Raw genomic sequence first — 19,052 nt, forward strand, 5'->3', positions numbered from 1 at the left:
ACAAACTTTGAAAGTCGACTGTAGCAGTACATGTCAAAAAGAAAGGACACAGACTTAACGCTTACGACACCTCATTATGTCCAAATTCAGGGTCAATTAGACCATTCTTAATTAATTTCTTGTCAGTAATTAAGGCCAAGTATGAACCTGAAAAAGCTAGGCAGTCTTACAAGTGCCCAACTGACAAGCCAAATAAAAAAGTATTTGGCAATCTGTCTGCATTGTCAAGTGAGGTCCCAAGTGGAATTTTATTGCCATGTTTGGGTTCTCCCAAGTTCAGGAGACCAAAAACAGTAAGGAATGTTTAAAAATCCTATTAAAGTACAATGTTTGATGAAATCAGGAATTGAAATGAAATTGGGGGTGGGGGGATTAGTAACGTAACCTCAAATCTTAATGTTTTTAAAAGGATTTCAGGACATTTATACCAGGGTTCTCCAAATTTGGCAACATTAAGATTTGTAGATTTCAACTCCCAGAATTTCCCAGTCAGCATGGGGAATTATGGAATTGAAGTTCACAAGTCTTAAAGTTACCAAGTTTGGACACCCCTGATTTATATCATTACAAGAAAATGACTGATAACTTTAATCCATCAAAAAGTGGCTAAAGGTCATTTTACAAAGCAGAAAAGGTCAGGTTCCAGCTGTCATCTGGATCACCATCACAAGGACACTTTTGGTATCCATAAAAACGTTAATTTGCTTGTATTAATATGATTGAAAATCTCATAATGCACACCTTTGCCAGCAAAATTAACCCTTAAAAATCATGCCTAAGAACAAACAATTTTTCTTAGCAAAGCAAACTTGATAAAGCTCCAAAAGAGATTTGGAGTTTTGTTGAAGCTGAGGCAGCCTAAAAATAGACATAAGAAATAAGGATTTGCTTTTATTGAGTTGGACCATAGATTTATCTACTCCAATAGTGCCTACTTAGGCTTCAGACATATTGTCAATAGGCAGAGAATGGTATTGAATTTCGAAGTAATCTCTGATCAACCACGAAACATATGGGGCTACAACAGGAAGGGCATAATTGCCTTACTTTAAACTGACTCACAGGTATGGAGCTATAAATCTCCATAAATCAAATCTAAAATATACTATAGAACTTATTGTTTTATGCCTCTCCTGAAAGCATGGCTCCTCCAATGCTATTCAGATCACGGAATCTTTAGAGAATTTTAAGAATCTGATTTCAGTGGCTATCTCAAAATCATTTTAGGAGATTAACCCTAGGAGAAGCTCTCAATATTAATTAATAAAGCATCTTCCTAAAACATACCAGAAACCCTCTTGCAATGTTATAGGCTCAGTTACTGTAACAAAAATTTTAATTCCTTGAAACAGCAAGCATGAGGGACACACTGCATTTCCTACACCGCTACCCATCTGTCTACTACTTGCAGCTGTTTCAACTTCTGATTCTGGTCTACTAGCCTATGAAGCTAGCTAGGTTAACAGTGGTCCAAATGCAGAAGATCAACAACCTCCAACAAGGCATGCAACCCATTAAAAGGTGTTTTAGTTATAAACAATTCAAAACATTGGTAGGATCAAGAATAGCCACAGCCCTTTCTGATCTATTCAAAATGCTACCAAAGGTGTGTTTAACACTTAATGATTATAACCCTGGGCCAAAGAAGCACTTTCCAAAAACAGTAACAATGGTCGGTGGGCGGGGGATGCTTTTGGCAGACTACCTAGCTATCCCTAGACTTGGGTTTTCCAGTGGTACCTGTTTTAGATAGCCTGCCAGTGCTTTTGCTGCTTCCTGTGCTATCGCCTCTTGTCAGAACAGAGATGCCACTGAAGCTGCTGGCTTTGGTCACAGGGGGCTTCAAACTGCGAAGGGAGCTGTCCGAGTCCGTGCTGCTCCATGGACGGGGTTCCGAGTACTTTAGCTCGTTGTCTGTACTGCTCTGGAGACTGTTTGCCGACCTCCCTGAAGCATCCTTGTTGATTCTGTAATCCACAAGCTTAGTTTTTAAAGCTGGAAGACTCTTTGCCAAAACATCAAGGAAAGAAAGAAAAGGAAATACATGCAGAATGCTTTGGGATATAAAAACTAATTCATTCAATACCTAAATATCTGTCGCCTTTGCTGGGTACTGTTGGCTTCATCCTCTTGAATTCTGTTGGTGTGTTCAATAGAATTGCAACTTAGTACTTTTTCCCGTTTGCATTTAGAAAAAAAAACAAGCTTTTTTTTTTTTTTTTAAGATACTGAGTATGCTTACCTTTTGTCAATAATATAATTCTCTTGGGAACACAGCGACTGGGGAAGAAACAGTGCAGAATAAAAATCACCACCATTAAATGATTCTATCATCAATCTATATTGAAATAAATGTATAAACACCTATGTGGAAACAATAACTGGTAACCGGTTGCATTAAAGAATGCTTACCAAATCCTTCAGCCAGGCAAATGTGATCATTCAGATAGGTTTTAAATACAACAAACGGGGAGCAGAGAAACAAAATGTAACTTCTAGTCAGCATAATGTGCATATGGGTATCACTGTTCTCTATTACAGAGGGGGAACAGAGGAAACCACAGCAGAATTTATTACTCTTTGTTTCACTATCTTTTATTTGCAACCTCGGATAAAAAGAAGCTGGACAAAGAAGTCTATGCATTTTTGGATGTACTCTCCAACCCAGGTTTCAAAAAGCTAATTTAAAACCTGTCAACATACCATCACTGAGCCTTGGCTACTGTTCTTAGAGGATGCCAAATTACCACAATATGAATGATTAAAACAAGTATATGACTATCACCTGTATAAACAGATGCCCAGACTTTTCAACATCCATGACTAGACGTAATTGTTATGAACAATCTCTCCATAAGAACGGGAAATGGTTTAATTAAACAGCACCTTGTAGGAGGAGATAAGAGGCTACTATATCTATATCTCTATATCATCATCATCATCATCATCATCACTCCAAGCCTAAGGACTGAGAACAAATCTGTTGCTCTACCCACTACTTTAAAAACGTTCTCTTAATGCGATCATGAATGAGAATGCAGACACATTTTTTTTCCAAATATTTTGAGAGCTTTAATTATGCACTTTAACTTTATTGTTGTTACACATAGTCAAAGATACTGTGGACATTCCTTAATACCTACATCTTGTGCAAATATTCGTTCTCTAGCTCTCTGGTACTCTTCTTCTCGCTCTTCTATAGATTTGCTTCTTCTGTCATCTTTTAATCGTATTCGCATCTAAATTAAATAAGTTGTTAATTGCCGATTTCCATTGCGCAATATAAGCATGCAGTCAAGAAACTGTAATGTTCCATATTTACCTGATTATCATCTTTGTCTAGACTAGAATTCTCTCGTTTAAGGATGTACCGTTTTTGAAAATCTTCACTTTTTTCATCTTTTATATGTTCGCAAAACTTCTGGTCAGGTCTTTTGGGAAAAAAAAAGATTAAAATAAAATAAATAATTATAAATATGAAGGACGTTTTTTGTGGTCCTTGGGTTTGAGGAAAATAAAATGGTAAAATACATGTGGACAACAGGCCATTTCGTAGTATAAAGGTTATCAGAATATCTTGTAAGTTTTAATTTACTTTTCTATGTTGGAAATCTATGAGGAGAATCTGATGTAGACTTTGGAGCTGCTATATCTCTCCATTCATACAGGTAGTCCTCGATTTATGACCATAATTGAGCCTGGCAATTATGATTATAAGTTATGATGGTCATAGAAAAAGTCATCACATGACCAACCCGATTTCACTTTTGCAATGGTCATTAAGTGAAACGCTGAGGTTGTTAAGTGAACACTGTGGTCAATAAGCAAATGTGGTGGTTGTTAAGCAAACCCAATGTTTGCTATGGGCCAGTTTTTATCCAAAATCGTAAGTAAACAACAGTCTTTGGCAAAACTATCATAAATCAGTCACATAACTATGGGGTGCTTCAAACAGCTGGAAATTCAGACCAGGTACCAAGCATCCAAAATGTGGTCATGTGGCAGTGGGATGGACCTTAGAAATGGGTCATAAGTAGCTTTTGGATCGGTCATAACTTTAAATGGTTGCTAAGCAACTGATCATAAGTCAAGATCTATATGTATATGTTATTTAAGATTTTGAGTCATGGTTATTGCGAGAGAGAGAGAAAAATCTTTATCTTGAGGATAATGACAAAATAAATACCATTTTACGATGTTAAAAATGGTATTTTATATCCCAAGCCACCTTCAGTGGCAAAAAATAAAAGTAGGATATAAAACAAATAATCAAAAATATGGTTATAATAATCTAACTAGAATAAATCAAAGCCCCACTGTGACCCTTTGAGTAGCTGGAATGCTTTGTAGCTATGTGCAATTCAAATGTTTGCCAAATGGATTCCTTCATTCTTTTTGTTTTACTATTATATATTGTTCATTTTATAAGGGGGAAAAAAAGCAAATATCTTATGTAATTTTATACAGATCAATATTAAAATCAAGTTAATGTAAATTACTTTAATTTAAATTAAAAAATTGTCTATTTCCAATTAACAAATCACCCAATTTCATGTTTTAAAACTTAGTGTTGAAGAGAAATCAAAATTTGGATGTGGTAAATGTCTGTGAGTTGAATTATAGTCCAAAAATAGTTTTTACGTCAAATTAAATTTTGATCCAAATGTCTCTTTCAAATATAAATAGAAACTTAATTTGTCATTCTTCTGTTGAAGGAATTGTATACGAGTTCCGATGCAAGGCATAGAGTTAACCTACCAGTAGTTAGTATGTACAAAATACGTTGAAGAAATATAAGGTTTAATGATATTTAATAAAAAGATGGCAGAATGGAAAGGGAATTCAAATTTTAGAATTCCTTTCATTTTAAATCATTTTCCAAAATTGCCAGACTTTATAATATCACTAAACACAAAATAATAAGCCAACTTGATTGTTACATTTCCAACTATTCTTTAGAAAATTATTAATTAGTAAACTTGAGGGGATACTTCATTAGTAAAACTTCTTTTGCTAGTTTCTCTAGACATGGTATTCACTATAAATGTAACATTTTTCTTCCACTGAATTTCCCCTTGCTATGCATTAGTTGTTCTTTTCATGTGGTTCTCACTTAACAACATTTAACTAGGATTGGTAACTTTGTTGCAAAGCAAACAGTCATAAAACAGGATATCATGCTGACTTGCAATAGCAGATTACAGCTGCGGTTGTTAAATGAGCCACCCACAGTCATTAGGTGCGATGTCACATAATCACAACCTGCTGCTGAATTTGTTTATAGGAGCTGGCAGTGAAGGTTGCAAATGACAATCATGTTGTAATTGCAAGCTGGTTTCCAAAAGCTTGAATTGCTATCACGTGACCATGGGGACGCTGTGAGGGCTGCAACAATGAGGACCGGTTTAAGTCTCTACATTCAGCATCATCATAACTTTGAACGGTTTCTCAACAATAGTCATTAACTGAGGACTACCTGTATAAATTCTGTATCCATTTAATCATGCAATTTATAACTTGTGTCGTACTTCACCAGCAACTTAAAGCCCAAAAGTGCTCTGAACGTTTTGTTATAAACTTCCCAAATTTAGACAAATTTTTAAGACTAATTTCTAAATCTCGTTTCTGAGATTTCATTAGAACAATACTGCTTATTTGAAGATATTGGAATTGCTAAGGTGGGTTTGATCTTTTGAGGAGCTTCTCAAGGATGCCATTTTTGTCTCACTGATAATCAAATCTTGTGATCTAAACAATTTATTTGTATTTTCATCTTCATGAAAATGAATGTTTCATAATGAGATGAAAGGTGATAAATATGGGCTGATTCTGTTTTCAATGCCTTACTTTTGATATACTACTTTTTACCACATTTAATTTTTCCCCTGGTGGATTCTTTAACTTTTGGCTATTATTGAAAGACACGGAAGCGGAGAAATGAATGTTTTAGGGGAAAGAAAGATTTCATGTACATGCCTACAGTTGTAGAGCCCTACTTTTAATGGAATCATGAGATACTTTTAGCTTTTAAGCATCCAACTTCCAGGATACCAAGAAACTTTTGTAAATCCTTTTTTAAGGTGTTAAAAGTAATTATGATTGTGGTCCATAAAAACATACAAAATTATATGTCCTCACACATTTGTTACTTGAGAGATTTGCAAAAAAGCAGGATCGAGTTTCTTCTTAATTCCTGGAGTACATTATAAAAGGATGAAATAATTCTCAAACACTACCTAAGAATTATTGGATGCCAAAATGTAATTAGCAGGCACTTCGGAAAACCTTTAGACTGTCTTACCTCATTTTTTTCTTAAAGGTCCCTGAATTTACTGCCCTGCCATCACCACTCCACTCCACTGAGTCGTCCCAGTGTGCACTGGGTTGATGATGTCATTAACAGCACAGACCGGCACTGGAGCGGGGAATCTCCCTATGAGGAAAAGGTAAGTTGGGTTTTAGATTGCCAAGGTTTTCTAGCTAAATTCTTATTTTAAATCCCCTGAGATATAAAATAAGAACACTGAAAACCTTTAAATAATTTACATTGTCTATTGGTTCAAGGAAATGCCTGCTAATTATACTTGGGCCTTCCAGATTCCAGCTGAGATTGTCTTTGCCGTGACAGTATTCTAAATATAGTTTGCTCTCCAAAAACTTCATCAACAGCTGCCACAATGCTGTTTCCAAACCGCCTCATGCAGAGGGTTATAACAAATAGATGCAGTTATCCGTTGCATCTTGTTACATTAAATTTTAAATAGAACTTTTGGTCTCCTAGTTCATTTCTCCAACTAAGCAGCGGGGGAAGGATGGGCTGGATATTGAAATACAACACAATTAATGGAGTACTGAAATGGAATCACTCCAAGTAGTCAGTAATTACCAGATTCTGCTTTTCTGCAAAGTCCAATTTAGCTAATTAAAAAAAAAAAAAAGGACAGAGGCAAAACTTGTGCCTTTATTATGACATCCAGTTCATCTGCCGAAGTTTTTCCTCAAAGAAATACGTGTCATTTTCTAGAAGCAAATTACTGTAATTCAAAAACAATTTTTTTTTTACACAATGAAAACAGGATATATTTTTAGAGATATAATGGATAGGCTTTTTTCCCCCCTTCTCCAAATCCAGAAGAAAATTCTGTAATCATTGTGATTCTTATTGATTTAAGGATAAATTTTCACGCAGAGATACTGTAATTGTCCTGCTTTGGTCATAAGTTCAAACTTCCATCACTGATGGAATTCAATTCAACTCTTTGAATAATGAATAATAATAATAATAATGATTTAAAAAAAAAAGAATAGCAACTTACATTCTGGTACTGCTGGTTTTATTCACGATCACCGACTTCCCACTCTGGTCCACATTGTGCTCCAGTCCAAAATAAGCAGCTACTCTGTGCAATAACATTCTATGGTACGAGGTCATTGGGGGGAATTTTTTTCGTGGGATTCTGAAAAGAAGCAAGTAAGTTTTAGGCTGACATAAGCCTCAGCTCATCTCCTATAATTACCCATCGTCCAATGACACTTACTCATTATTCCCAATGAAATCTAAGATTTCCTGTTCTAATTTCAGCAGCATCATTCTGTCCCTGGAAGGCAAAATATAACATTCGTTAGCAGGGAAAGAGTCAAGTAGGACATACTTTCAGAGTCTGGAAACATATTAAACAAGTATATTCTCCATAATAAAATAATTATACCAAGTGTCAAGGTAACAATATTAAGGATGCTTTTAATGGTTTAGCACCTCCTTTGATTTCAGATAGCTTAGATGCTGGCAGGAATAATCTGCGTTGTTTTGTCTTGAGAAAGTTCAAATAAATTATCACATTTTTTCCCCTAAGAACTTTAATGACTGCTCAGTTCTGAATATTTTTGCCACTTTGGGCCAGTCATACAAATACTCTAAATTCACCAGAATATTGTGGGGATAAAATAAGGCTCCCTTGATTAACCCAAATCTGTCAACTGTAACCATAATTTTGTATAAAGGAATGCTTATTAAACAAAACTTATACAGATAGATAGATTTCACTGACTCTTCTAACAATTACTGTTGCTATATTACATGATCGCCATTTTATATTTACGTACTAGATATTAGAGGGGGAGGGGGAGAAAGGGAGGGAGAGAGGGAGAGGGAGGGAAGGAGGAAGGGAGGGAGGGAGGGAGGGAGAGGGGGGGGGAGAGAGAGAGAGAGAGAGAGACAGAGAGAGAGAGAGAGAGAGAGAGAGAGATCTCCAGCAGGAAAAATTAATATAATTCATTTTCCGTTCTGATTAATTAAAGGTTAATTAAACCCTGGCAGTAGAATAAGAAATCTATGCAATAGATCTGAAACATAAATTTTGACCACAAGAACTTTTGTTTTATGGCACATAAAGGCAATAGGCAAAAATTATTTGGGAAGAGATGGGTCTTTTTTCTTCAAGTAATGAGTAAAGGTGCAAAATAGGAGAACGAAGGTGTACTGGATATATTCCCCATCTTATTTGTAAAAATAATAAAGGTAGGCTACAAATCAATCAAATCAAATGGTAGTAGCGCTGATAACAAAGTATGAATATCTGAATGGGTAAGGATAGTTGTGTGTGAGAAACAGAAAATTTGCTATAAGCAGATGGAGTGTAATTTTGCAAAAGAATATAGAATAGAATAGAATAGGTTGCAATTGCTTTTTCACAAGTCCTAACTATCTATTGAAGTCTGTACTTGTCCTGTTTGGTTGCTGTGCAATTATTTTACAGGTAAATAATTTTAATTAGCCATTATTAAATCATTTAATGTGTGTGTGTCTTGGCCCTAGGCTTTTTGGCATATAGATTCTGAATGATATGCATACATACAAAAATAGACGCACACACGTCACATGCACATACTGTTTTCCCCAAAATAAGACATCCCCTGATAATAAGCCCAATTGGGCTTTTGAGCACATGGCAATAAGGCCAAGCACTTATTTCAGGGTTCAAAAAAATATAAAGAAAATTATATTTGCATTTTTTATATTGCACTAAATCAGGGGTCCTCAAACTACAGTCCCTGGGCCGGATACATACAATGAATGGTTGTGTTGCTGAAGAGAGTCTCCCCGTTTGGGGTCTTTTTGTGTGGGTCGGAGGGGGACAGAAATTCTGACTTGGGGTCTGCTTCAGGCTCCTAGTGTGGGGCTTTGGGCAAAGGCTAAAAGGAAATGCCGCTGGTGGCGAAGAGCCAGAGGGCCTTGTTCCAGTGGGACTGCCTCATGGCCTGGAACTGGCTGACCGTCTCAGCCCGCTGAGCTTCCAGATGCTGGTACATGCCCTTGCACTCCCGCAGGTTTTTCCTCTGTTTGGAAAGCCTATGCTTGTAGTCCTCAGTGAGGTGCTTCTGCTGAGCCTCCTTCTTGGTCAGATCCAATTTGAACTGAGCCAGCTGTTTTGCCAACTCTTTCTCGTGGTGGCTGCTTAGCTCCAACAACTGATTCCTGTTGGGGCCCTAAGGAGAGGCGAGGAGTGGCTGGAAGGGGAGGGGCGAGTAGAGGCTGGTGAGGCGCCCCTCCATGTGAGTGACATTGAGTTGGCCATGCCCACCCAGTCACATGACTACCTAGTCACGTCTACCCAGCCGGTCATTAAGCAGATCATATTAGTGGTCCGCAGGATTTCAAATTATGAATTTAGTGGTCCCTGAGGTCCGAAAGGTTGGTGTCCCCTATACTAGAGAACATCTCCCACCACTGGTCTTCTTGGTGAAAATAAAGGACAGATTAGGTGGAAGAATCCAAGATACTTGGGAAGTTGTGGGTAGTGTCTCTTCCTGAACTCAAGATTAGTTTGAGAAGAACAAGCTGCAGTAATTTGAGACTTACTCCCTGATAAATTGCATGCTTTTAAATGGACAGGATACCAGAGAATTGCTTAAATTCAGATATGTACAGTGGTTTGTCCCCATGTACTGTGGCTTATTTTGTGTGGTTGCTATCTTATCTGAATACAGCATAGTGGTTTCTTCCTAGACAAGCAAGAAACTGAATCTGCAGCTTTAGTTTGTTCTGAATTCCACCTCTAGCTTTCTATTTTTTGCAAGAAGTATACTGCCGTCTTTGGATGAGTCATCAATCTACCATGTTACCATATCAACAAACCACAGGCAGGCAATGATTTGTAGCTGCACTGCTTCAAAGCAAAAAAAATTATATGCCTCCAAGCAAGGTTGCAGCCAACCACAATGCTGCCTTTGAATGCAGTCATGGCAACTGATTTTACCTAAGAGGTTAGAAAAAAACAAACTAATATCATACACTTCTGTTTAAAGCTATTTGCCACAATCAACAACACGGTATTGACCATAATTTCTGGTGCAAGCTGCAGTTGATGTAAAATTGAATCAAAAGCTCCCAGACAACCACACAAGAAGGAAAAAATCAGTACCTATTCTTGTGACTTTGTTCTTGTTGTGCTAAACCATAATTCAGTGTGATTTCTAAATATGGCTACTGTAGGTCATGCTGACATAAAGTTAGACCTCAATTAAATAGATTTTTGAAAACGTTCCTGCATTTGACAGTGTTGTTCCTATACAGGAACAGCCAAGAGAGCTTTGTGAATGCATCAAAAGACAGAATAAAAATAATATTAGGAGCTCCATTACAGTTTGAAAAATAATGTGCAGAACAATATGACTTCAAATGTTTTCAATAAACTATCCAATAATAGAGCAAAATTTACAGACCAAAGGAAAATGAATGAGAAATTATGTAATATATACATTCACTTCAACATGAACATCATAGCCACTTGTTTACCTGGGATTGTTTTTCAATGTGTTAACTAAAAACTCGTGTAGATCTATACCAGTTGAATCTGTGTATTCTTGACTAGAATCTAAAATAAAAATACATCCACAGTTACAGAGAACACATTTATCCTTTCAATAAAACCAAGCCATTAATATTTTAAGACTCCTGTTTACGGAATAGCAGCTAGGATGACACAGTCTGAAAGTTTAATGGTACACTGGCATGGATAGTTGATTGCTTCTCTATTAACAGAAAATGTGAGGGGGGAGTGAGGGGAGAGAGAAACTCTCTCTTACTTTGCCTCCCTATCCCACAGATCTCTCAATAACCCTTCAGATGGTGAAGGATTGTAAAACAAGTGGGCAGACCAGGAGAATGGGTCTATTTTTTTTCATTCATGCCAGGCCCATTGTAGGATTTATTCTGCAATATTCATGTGCTTTGCATTTCAGAGTAGGGGAAAAGAGGTCTGTTGGTTTTCAACAACATTCCCAAGGTTGCAAAGATGGAGTACGAGCTGTATGTTGTCCTGAGCTGCTCACTCCACTCTGGAAGGAAGTTTGAAGTGAAACATATGAATGCTAATCTATTTACGGAAAGAAAAGAATCACTTAAGCCAATGTGTAAAATTCATTAATGTTGACATTTCTATCTCCCAAAAGATCATATTTCAAAGATGTCTCATGTCTCACATTAGAAATCTCATATACATGATATGCCAGTGTTTTGGATTTCCTACGTCTTTCTTTTTAAATTGCAGCACACTCCAATTACTTTTGAGCATGCAATTCCCAGAGAAAACTGGGTCTAAGAGAGCCTAACTGCTCAGCAAAACCAACTCTTTATTTGCCAGGAGGATAAGGGGATTATATACTTTCAGCGCTAATTAGGCATCTCTGGGAGATTCTTCCGAGAATAAACTTACCAATGTATAAAGAAGAGGCATTATGGTAAATACTAGCAACCTGCAGGGTTTTTTAAAACCTACAGCCCAAATCATGTAATTTAAGAAGAGAATAATGTATAGCAAACCTCTTGATAACATTTTCCTGGGTAATTTATCAGGCTTCTCCTTTTCAGCTTCATCTTTCGAGGGTTTCTCTTCCTTTTCAAATAACTGTGTTAGCTGGATCTGATTTTTTTCCTGTTGAAAAGTAAAATTTACAATTTTTTTCCCCTAAGAAAGGTATCCTGTAAAAAAAAACCAGTGTCTGCTTAAATAAGTCTACAGGCATAACGACAACGAAAACACTAACATTTGGGTACAAACCAAAAGGCCAATCTGAAATAACTGATTTTGAGCCTCTTAAAATGCAACTCCCTTAAGTTCGTATGCCTGGGAAAAGGGCAAATGATTCAAGAAACAATATTGCTACTATTTCCTATAAGATTACCCCCAAGCTAAATTTTCAAAGAAAGACAGCTTCCATGCAATATTAAACAACAGCTTAATGGGAGGCAGGTGAACCTTAAGAACCACAATTGATGTCTTGAATGTAAAGGCTCCCACACTTCTTTGCATTTAGCTGGAAGGAGATTTAGGTAAGATTAGTTTTATTTTATTTTATTTAAAATGATAGTTATCATGCGTGAACAAGAAATAAGGCATGATTATAAGCCAACTGACAGCCAGTTTGGTATAGTGGTTAAGGCATCAGGCTAGAAACCAGGAGCCACAAAGCCAGCTGGGTGACCTTGGGCCAGTCACTCTCTCTCTCTGACCTTGGAAGAAGGCAATGGCAATTACTTCTGAAAAACCTTGCCAAGAAAACTGCAGGGACTAAACCCGGTATTGACCATCAAAACCAACTCAAAGGCACACACACACAAAAGGGCCAGTTAATTTGAACTAGGCATATCTAATAACCAGAACTTGTTTTTAATCTTCGTTCATAAACAATAAACCAGCTTTCATGAAAAGTAAATCTAAATTCCACAGAAGCCTTTATCTCTGGCAAAGAAGATGTCTAGGAACCAGATGGTTTCCTTGGGTATGGTCCAACTCCAGAGTGTATTCCAATTCCAACACTAAACAAGGCTTAGTAGTAAGATGCAAATCACTTTGAAACATCTATGCTATGTTGTTTAGGTTGCAGTATCTCACAAAACAAAATCAATGTTAATAATTTAACTCTAACACAAGAAGTACAGTTCCATTGAGTTAGATTTGTATGCTCTGAAGAGATACCCTGCCTAGCTTGTCTTCAAATCTTATAAAATGTAACTCAATGGGAATATGTGATTTATAGGACTGAAGTCTCCACACGTAAGAAAAGTAATTTAAGTTTCCAAGGCAGTGATTTTTTTTCTTTGCTAACAATTATTTTTATATTTTTTTTTTGCTAGTCAACTTCTTACAATTATCTGAGGTTTTGATATTGTTAGCAATCTTGTACAAGATATAATTTTTGCAAAATCAGTCTCCTTTAATGCAAACGTGCATAACATTTCAGTTAAGTTAAAGAAGTGGAGGAGTTGCACGAATGGCAAAGATCCACACTTTCTAGAACTGAAAATGATTCTGCCATTGAGAAAATAAATACAATAACTAAGGTAACCTCCCTTTTCATGACCCTGTAATCTCTTAATTCGGAGTAGTCAGTACATGCTATAAAAACAAGGACTCGCTTGCTTCTTTGCTTTTACGTAAAAAGGAAATAGAAGTAGTTTAAGCAAAATGCTATATCAGATTGAAAAAGTACTTCATTGTATGATTAAACATATTTTTATCTTGCAATAATTGGTTACATCCTTTACTTATATTTTAATTGTTTTATTTATCCTAGAGCTTTTCCAGGTAGATCTTTGCCACCAAAGAGCCAACTTTGATTTTTGTTCCAGTTGATATCAGGTTTAAGAAAAAGTTATTACAACCTCAATTGTAACAAATGAAACCTGTTAATGTATATGTTAACAGAACAATAAAGTATCTTCAGTTTCCAGTGTCATTCGATTAAGATTCAGTGCTACCACCAGAGATAATGCATTCAAGTTGAAAACCCAATGAAGTTTTTTGAATCTTACACACAAGCATGAAATTGAGTTACACCAAAACCAACACTGAAGAGCATTTTAAGACTGATCATAACAAAATTACAAATGTTATGATGCATTTGGGAAAGCAATAATTAGTACGTTTTAGAACTTATTTAGCTCCCAGTCAGGTTTATGGAAGTAATTCAGTCCATAAGCCAGGAATTCTCCATGTAAGCATCACACATTTATTGTGGAACTATTTCTACAAAATATTGATATCTAAAAATATCTACAAAAATATTAATCAGTTAATAAAGAATGAGGTACAATCACTCATTATTTATTAAATTAGTGCTTTGATACCTAGCAAAGGCAGGTAAACCTTAAGAACCATACTTGATGTTTTGAATGTACAGGCCCCCACATTTTTCCCTCCTCCTTGCATTTAGATGGGAGGAGATTTAGGTAGTTTTGCTTTGTTCAAATGATGGTTATCACGTGTGAACAAGAAATAACAAGAGATAAACCATGATTATAAACCAACCAAGAGTCAGTTGAGTGACTGAAGACAATACTATGCTTAAAGATTATATGGTGAACAGTTTTGCTTTCTCACAACTTTCTACTTAGTAGCCTTTTTTGTTCCTTTAAATTTACAGTCAAATACCCAGCAAGTCAGAAGACTTTATACATTAGTCTCTTCAATTATTATACTTCCTGAAATTTAGCAATCTATTAAGAGACTGCCATAAATCCATCACACTAAGTGATTTTCCAAAATTTTGTAAAAAGATAATGGACAAATATCTCAATTTTGATCAAGCTCCCCCCCTAAATTTCTTCCATGTGATGTCAAAGCATTTCATTTTGTCCACATTTCCATATCCAAATTGCCATAATTGCCTTTTCAATGATGCACTTCCTAAGATTTTGTGCTGTAGTATCACTTTAAAATTTGGAAACTAAAATCCAGAATGAGAAGAAATTGCACAGCCAGTGTAAAGTTTCTTCTTAGTGTTTAAAAAACTGCAAAATAATGCATTGGATTATGGATTGAGGCTGATGTGTTTGTTTTCCACTCACATACTGGCTGTTCCAATATAAATACAGGAGAAAAGATTTATCAGAGAACAATTTTCAATATATTACTTCCTAATTTTTTAGGAAACACTTAAATTTACACAAAAATTAAGATTAATTGGGAATTTTATGATCTAAAACTTATAGTCTATTGTATCAGTTGTCAAAATATTTTTACAAGAAGGCATCATGGCTGCATACAAACAGCAAAAGGATTCTCTGTACTTGGTTTTTCTAGAAGAGCAGAAATGGGAACTTAAAATGATCGTCCAAATTTTTCATAGTCTGGATTGCTCTAGAAAAAATAAATGCTAAATTTTGCTGATCAGAACCTGAGTTTAATAAATATTTTAAGGTAGAATATCTTATTTGTAAGGAAATGGATGAATGCATATCCTCGCTATCGAATAAGTGATTTTAGGACTTCTAATTGGCAAAAGGATAGACACCAGAATGATATCAAGAATCTAAGGAGGAAGCTTATTTCATTTAACATGTGGTCAATCATAGTTATGCTAAAAAGACTAATTTATTTTATTTTATTTTATTATTGAATTTCTATACCGCCCTTCTCCCTGAGGACTCAGGGCGGTGTACAGCCAAAATTAAAAAACATGCAGGACAAATATTAAAAAACAATTAAAAGATATATAAATTTGGCCCAATTAAAACTCATTACCAATTAAAACATTTAAAACATTTAAAAACAATTAAAAATTTCATCTTAAGCCAGCCCGGTTTGCTTGAAAAAATGGGTTTTAAAGGCACGACGGAAGGCACTGAGGTCCTGGATTCTCCTTATCTCTGGGGGGAGCTGATTCCAGAGGGTAGGTGCCCCCACAGAGAAGGCCCTCCCCCTGGGGGTCACCAGCCTACACTGTCTGGCTGATTGCACCCTGAGGAGGCCCTCTCTGTGGGAGCGCACGGGTCGATGGGAGGTCGTCGGTAGCAGCAGGCGGTCTCGGAGATAGCTAGGCCCTATGCCATGGAGCACTTTGAAGGTGATAACTAACACCTTGAAGCGCACCCGGAAGACCACCGGGAGCCAGTGCAGCTCGCGCAGGAGCAGTGTTACATGGGAGCGCCATGCTGCTCCCATCACTACCCGCACTGCTGCGTTCTGGACCAGCTGGAGCCTCCGGGTGCTCCTCAAGGGGAGCCCCATGTAGAGAGCGTTGCAGTAGTCAAGGCGAGAGGTGACGAGGGCATGAGTGACTGTGCACAGGGAATCCCGATCAAGAAAGGGCCGCAACTGGCGAATCAGGCGAACCTGACAAAAGGTCCTCCTGGTTACAGCTGTCAGATGTTCCTCCAAGGACAGCTGCATATCCAGGAGGACTCCCAGATTGCGAGCCCTCTCTGTGGGGGCCAATGACTCGCCCCCAATAGTCAGTGATGGAGTCAACTGACTATATCGGGATGCCGGGAGCCACAGCCACTCAGTCTTGGAAGGGTTGAGCTTGAGCCTGTTCCTCCCCATCCAGACCCGCACAGCCTCCAGGCACTGGGACATCACTTCAAGGGCATCGTTGGGGTGGCCTGGGGTGGAGATGTACAGCTGGGTGTCATCAGCGTACTGGTGGTATCTCACCCCAAAGCCACGGATGATCTCACCCAGCGGCTTCACATAAATGTTGAACAGAAGGGGCGAGAGGACCGATCCCTGCGGCACTCCACAAATGAGAGGCCTCGAGGTCGACCTCTGCCCCCCTGCCAACACAAACTGCGACCGGTCGGAGAGAAAGGAGGAGAACCACCATAACACGGTGCCTCCCACCCCCAACTCTTCCAGCCGGTGCAGCATGATACCATGGTCGACGGTATCAAAAGCCGCTGAGAGGTCTAACAGGACCAGAACAGAGGAGCAACCCCTGTCCCGAGCCCTCCAGAGATCATCAACCAACGCGACCAATGCCGTTTCCGTGCTGTGCCCAGACCTGAAACCCGACTGGAACGGATCTAGATAAGATGTTTCCTCCAGGAATTGCGGAAACTGTCGTGCAACCACACTCTCAACAACCTTCGCCATAAAGCGAAGGTTGGAGACAGGACGATAGTTGGCCAATATTGCCAGATCCAGGGACGGCTTCTTGAGGAGAGGCCTCACCACCGCCTCTTTCAAGGCGGTGGGGAAGTAACCCTCACTCAATGAAGCGTTAATAACACCCTGAAGCCAGCCTCGTGTAACCTCCCGGGAAGCCAGTACCAACCAGGAGGGACACGGGTCCAGTAAACATGTGGCCGCACTAAGTCTCCCCAAAATCCTGTCCACATCATCGGGAGTCACAGCATCAAACTCCTCCCAGATAACATTCTCAAGACTATTCCTCGTCACCCTGCCCTGATCTACCCAGTCAGAGTCCAAATCCCCTCGGATCTGAGCGATTTTGTCATACAGGTATTGTCCGAAATCCTCCGCCCTGCCTTCCAAGGGATCCTCCCGCACTCCCGGATGGAGCAGGGAGCGGGTTACCCTGAACAGGGCGGCCGGACGATTCCCTGATGACGCAATAGAGGCGGAAAATTAAACTTTGCCGTCTTTATCGCCACTAGGTAGGCCTTAATATCCAACCTTACCCGTGTTCGGTCAGATTCAGAGAGACTGGCCCTCCAACCGCTCTCCAGGCGTCTTTTCCGGCGCTTCATTTCCCTCAGCTCCTCAGTGAACCAAGGAGCCGCACGGGATCGGCACCGGGTCAGAGGCCGCAAAGGCACGACTTGGTCCAAGGCCCCACCAGCTGCCCGGTCCCAGGCGGCTACCAGCTCCTCAGCCGAGTCATGTGCTAGAACCTCAGGAAATGGCCCAAGCTCCGTCTGGAACCTCTCGGGATCCATCAGGCGCCTGGGGCAGATCCATCTAATTGGATGTCCACAGAGCAAATCTATATACTGTCTATCAGTCCAAAGTGGAGAGAACTATATTGCAGGAGCTACTCTGGTTACTAATCTGCTTCCAGATACAATTGAAGATGCTGGTTATCACCTTTAAACACCTACATGGCTTGGGACCAGGCTATTTGAAAGACAGCCTCTCCCCTATTAGATCTACTTGTCCCAGCAGAACAGGAAGGCAAGGTACATTACAGGTCCCATCTATTAGGGAAGCACATTTGGAGAGGCCACATCATTTTTAAGAGGAAATGTAATAAGATCTTTGCCACTAGAAGGAACTAGATAAATTTGCCTAAATGACCCTGGCAGCTTCTAATAGCTAAAACGATCCAATAAAAAAAAAAGTTAAAAACCAATATAGAGACATATGAAAACATGAGAAACCGTTTAGAAATCAAATCATCTATAAGACTGTTTATCAGTTGCATCAAATATGGAAACTTCCCATGATGAAAACTAACTTCCAGAATTTTTGGCCAAGTGGGCCTTTGCTGACAATTCTGGAACTTGAAATCCACCTCAATTTCAGGAGACCTAGTTGTGGAAGGCTGATATAAATGAATAGAATAAGAAAAGGTAGTTCCATATAAGTACTATTGCTTTACTGAAGTAAAAAAAACAAACCCCTTAAGGATGTCATTCAAATAATATATGAGTATACATTTTCTGCATAATTACCCTGAAGCATACTGATTAAAATAAATAAAGTAAAACTGCATTCCAATATAGCTACTGGTATATTTCATTTTATTGTTAAGGAAAATAAAAGCCCTATCTGTTGATCATTCAGGGCACTGGATTGGATGGTACGTCACTCAAAATTTAATCTTAAAATTATTTCTAATAGGTATATGAAAAATGAATCCTGGAAACCAAAATTATTATTCTGCTAAATAAAATGTGGTTTCAAAAGTCCTATTATTCAGATGGATTCTGAGAACATCTTACTCTGTCAAAATTAATATTTCTTAAATAATCAGATGAATCTCAACAAGCTTAACAACGTTGACTCTAATATTTTCTATTATACTTCATTTAAAATAATTTTCTAACATCTGTAATTATTTATTTGACCCAGCACTTAAATACCAAAACTGTTCTTTTAAATGAATCCTACATATTCTTCATAAACATATTAAAATAAACAAATACACATTGTAAAAGCATACATCCAGTTTTCCATATTACTCTGCCAACTATCGGTATTCTAATTTAATACTGAATAGAAAAAATAAATTAATTTTGATAGTGAAGCTATCAGAATAAAAAGAATATACACAAGACTTAACACTTTCAAGTTTTGGAAGCCTGTGTT

The 19,052-nt window shown here is 38.0% G+C and overlaps 1 protein-coding gene across 4 annotated transcripts in view; it reads right to left on the minus strand.

The window, feature by feature from the left end:
- The window catches only part of R3HDM1 (R3H domain containing 1), a 63,437-nt gene that overhangs the window by 29,738 nt on the left and 14,647 nt on the right, over nucleotides 1-19,052 (minus strand). For all 4 annotated transcript variants that reach the window (XM_070947739.1, XM_070947887.1, XM_070947827.1 and 1 more), the window contains 9 exons: nucleotides 11,822-11,933; nucleotides 10,796-10,874; nucleotides 7,539-7,598; nucleotides 7,317-7,457; nucleotides 3,323-3,431; nucleotides 3,144-3,239; nucleotides 2,243-2,280; nucleotides 2,087-2,137; nucleotides 1,741-1,967 (listed from right to left, as the gene is read on the minus strand). In XM_070947739.1, coding sequence (XP_070803840.1) covers nucleotides 1,741-1,967; nucleotides 2,087-2,137; nucleotides 2,243-2,280; nucleotides 3,144-3,239; nucleotides 3,323-3,431; nucleotides 7,317-7,457; nucleotides 7,539-7,598; nucleotides 10,796-10,874; nucleotides 11,822-11,933 — 913 coding nt within the window. The remainder of the gene's footprint in view (nucleotides 1-1,740; nucleotides 1,968-2,086; nucleotides 2,138-2,242; nucleotides 2,281-3,143; nucleotides 3,240-3,322; nucleotides 3,432-7,316; nucleotides 7,458-7,538; nucleotides 7,599-10,795; nucleotides 10,875-11,821; nucleotides 11,934-19,052) is intronic.

The sequence above is a fragment of the Pituophis catenifer genome, unplaced genomic scaffold (genome assembly GCF_029215685.1).
Source record: "Pituophis catenifer annectens isolate HBS135680 unplaced genomic scaffold, rPitCat1.0.hap2 SCAF_1, whole genome shotgun sequence".
NCBI classification, from domain to species: Eukaryota; Metazoa; Chordata; class Lepidosauria; order Squamata; family Colubridae; genus Pituophis; species Pituophis catenifer.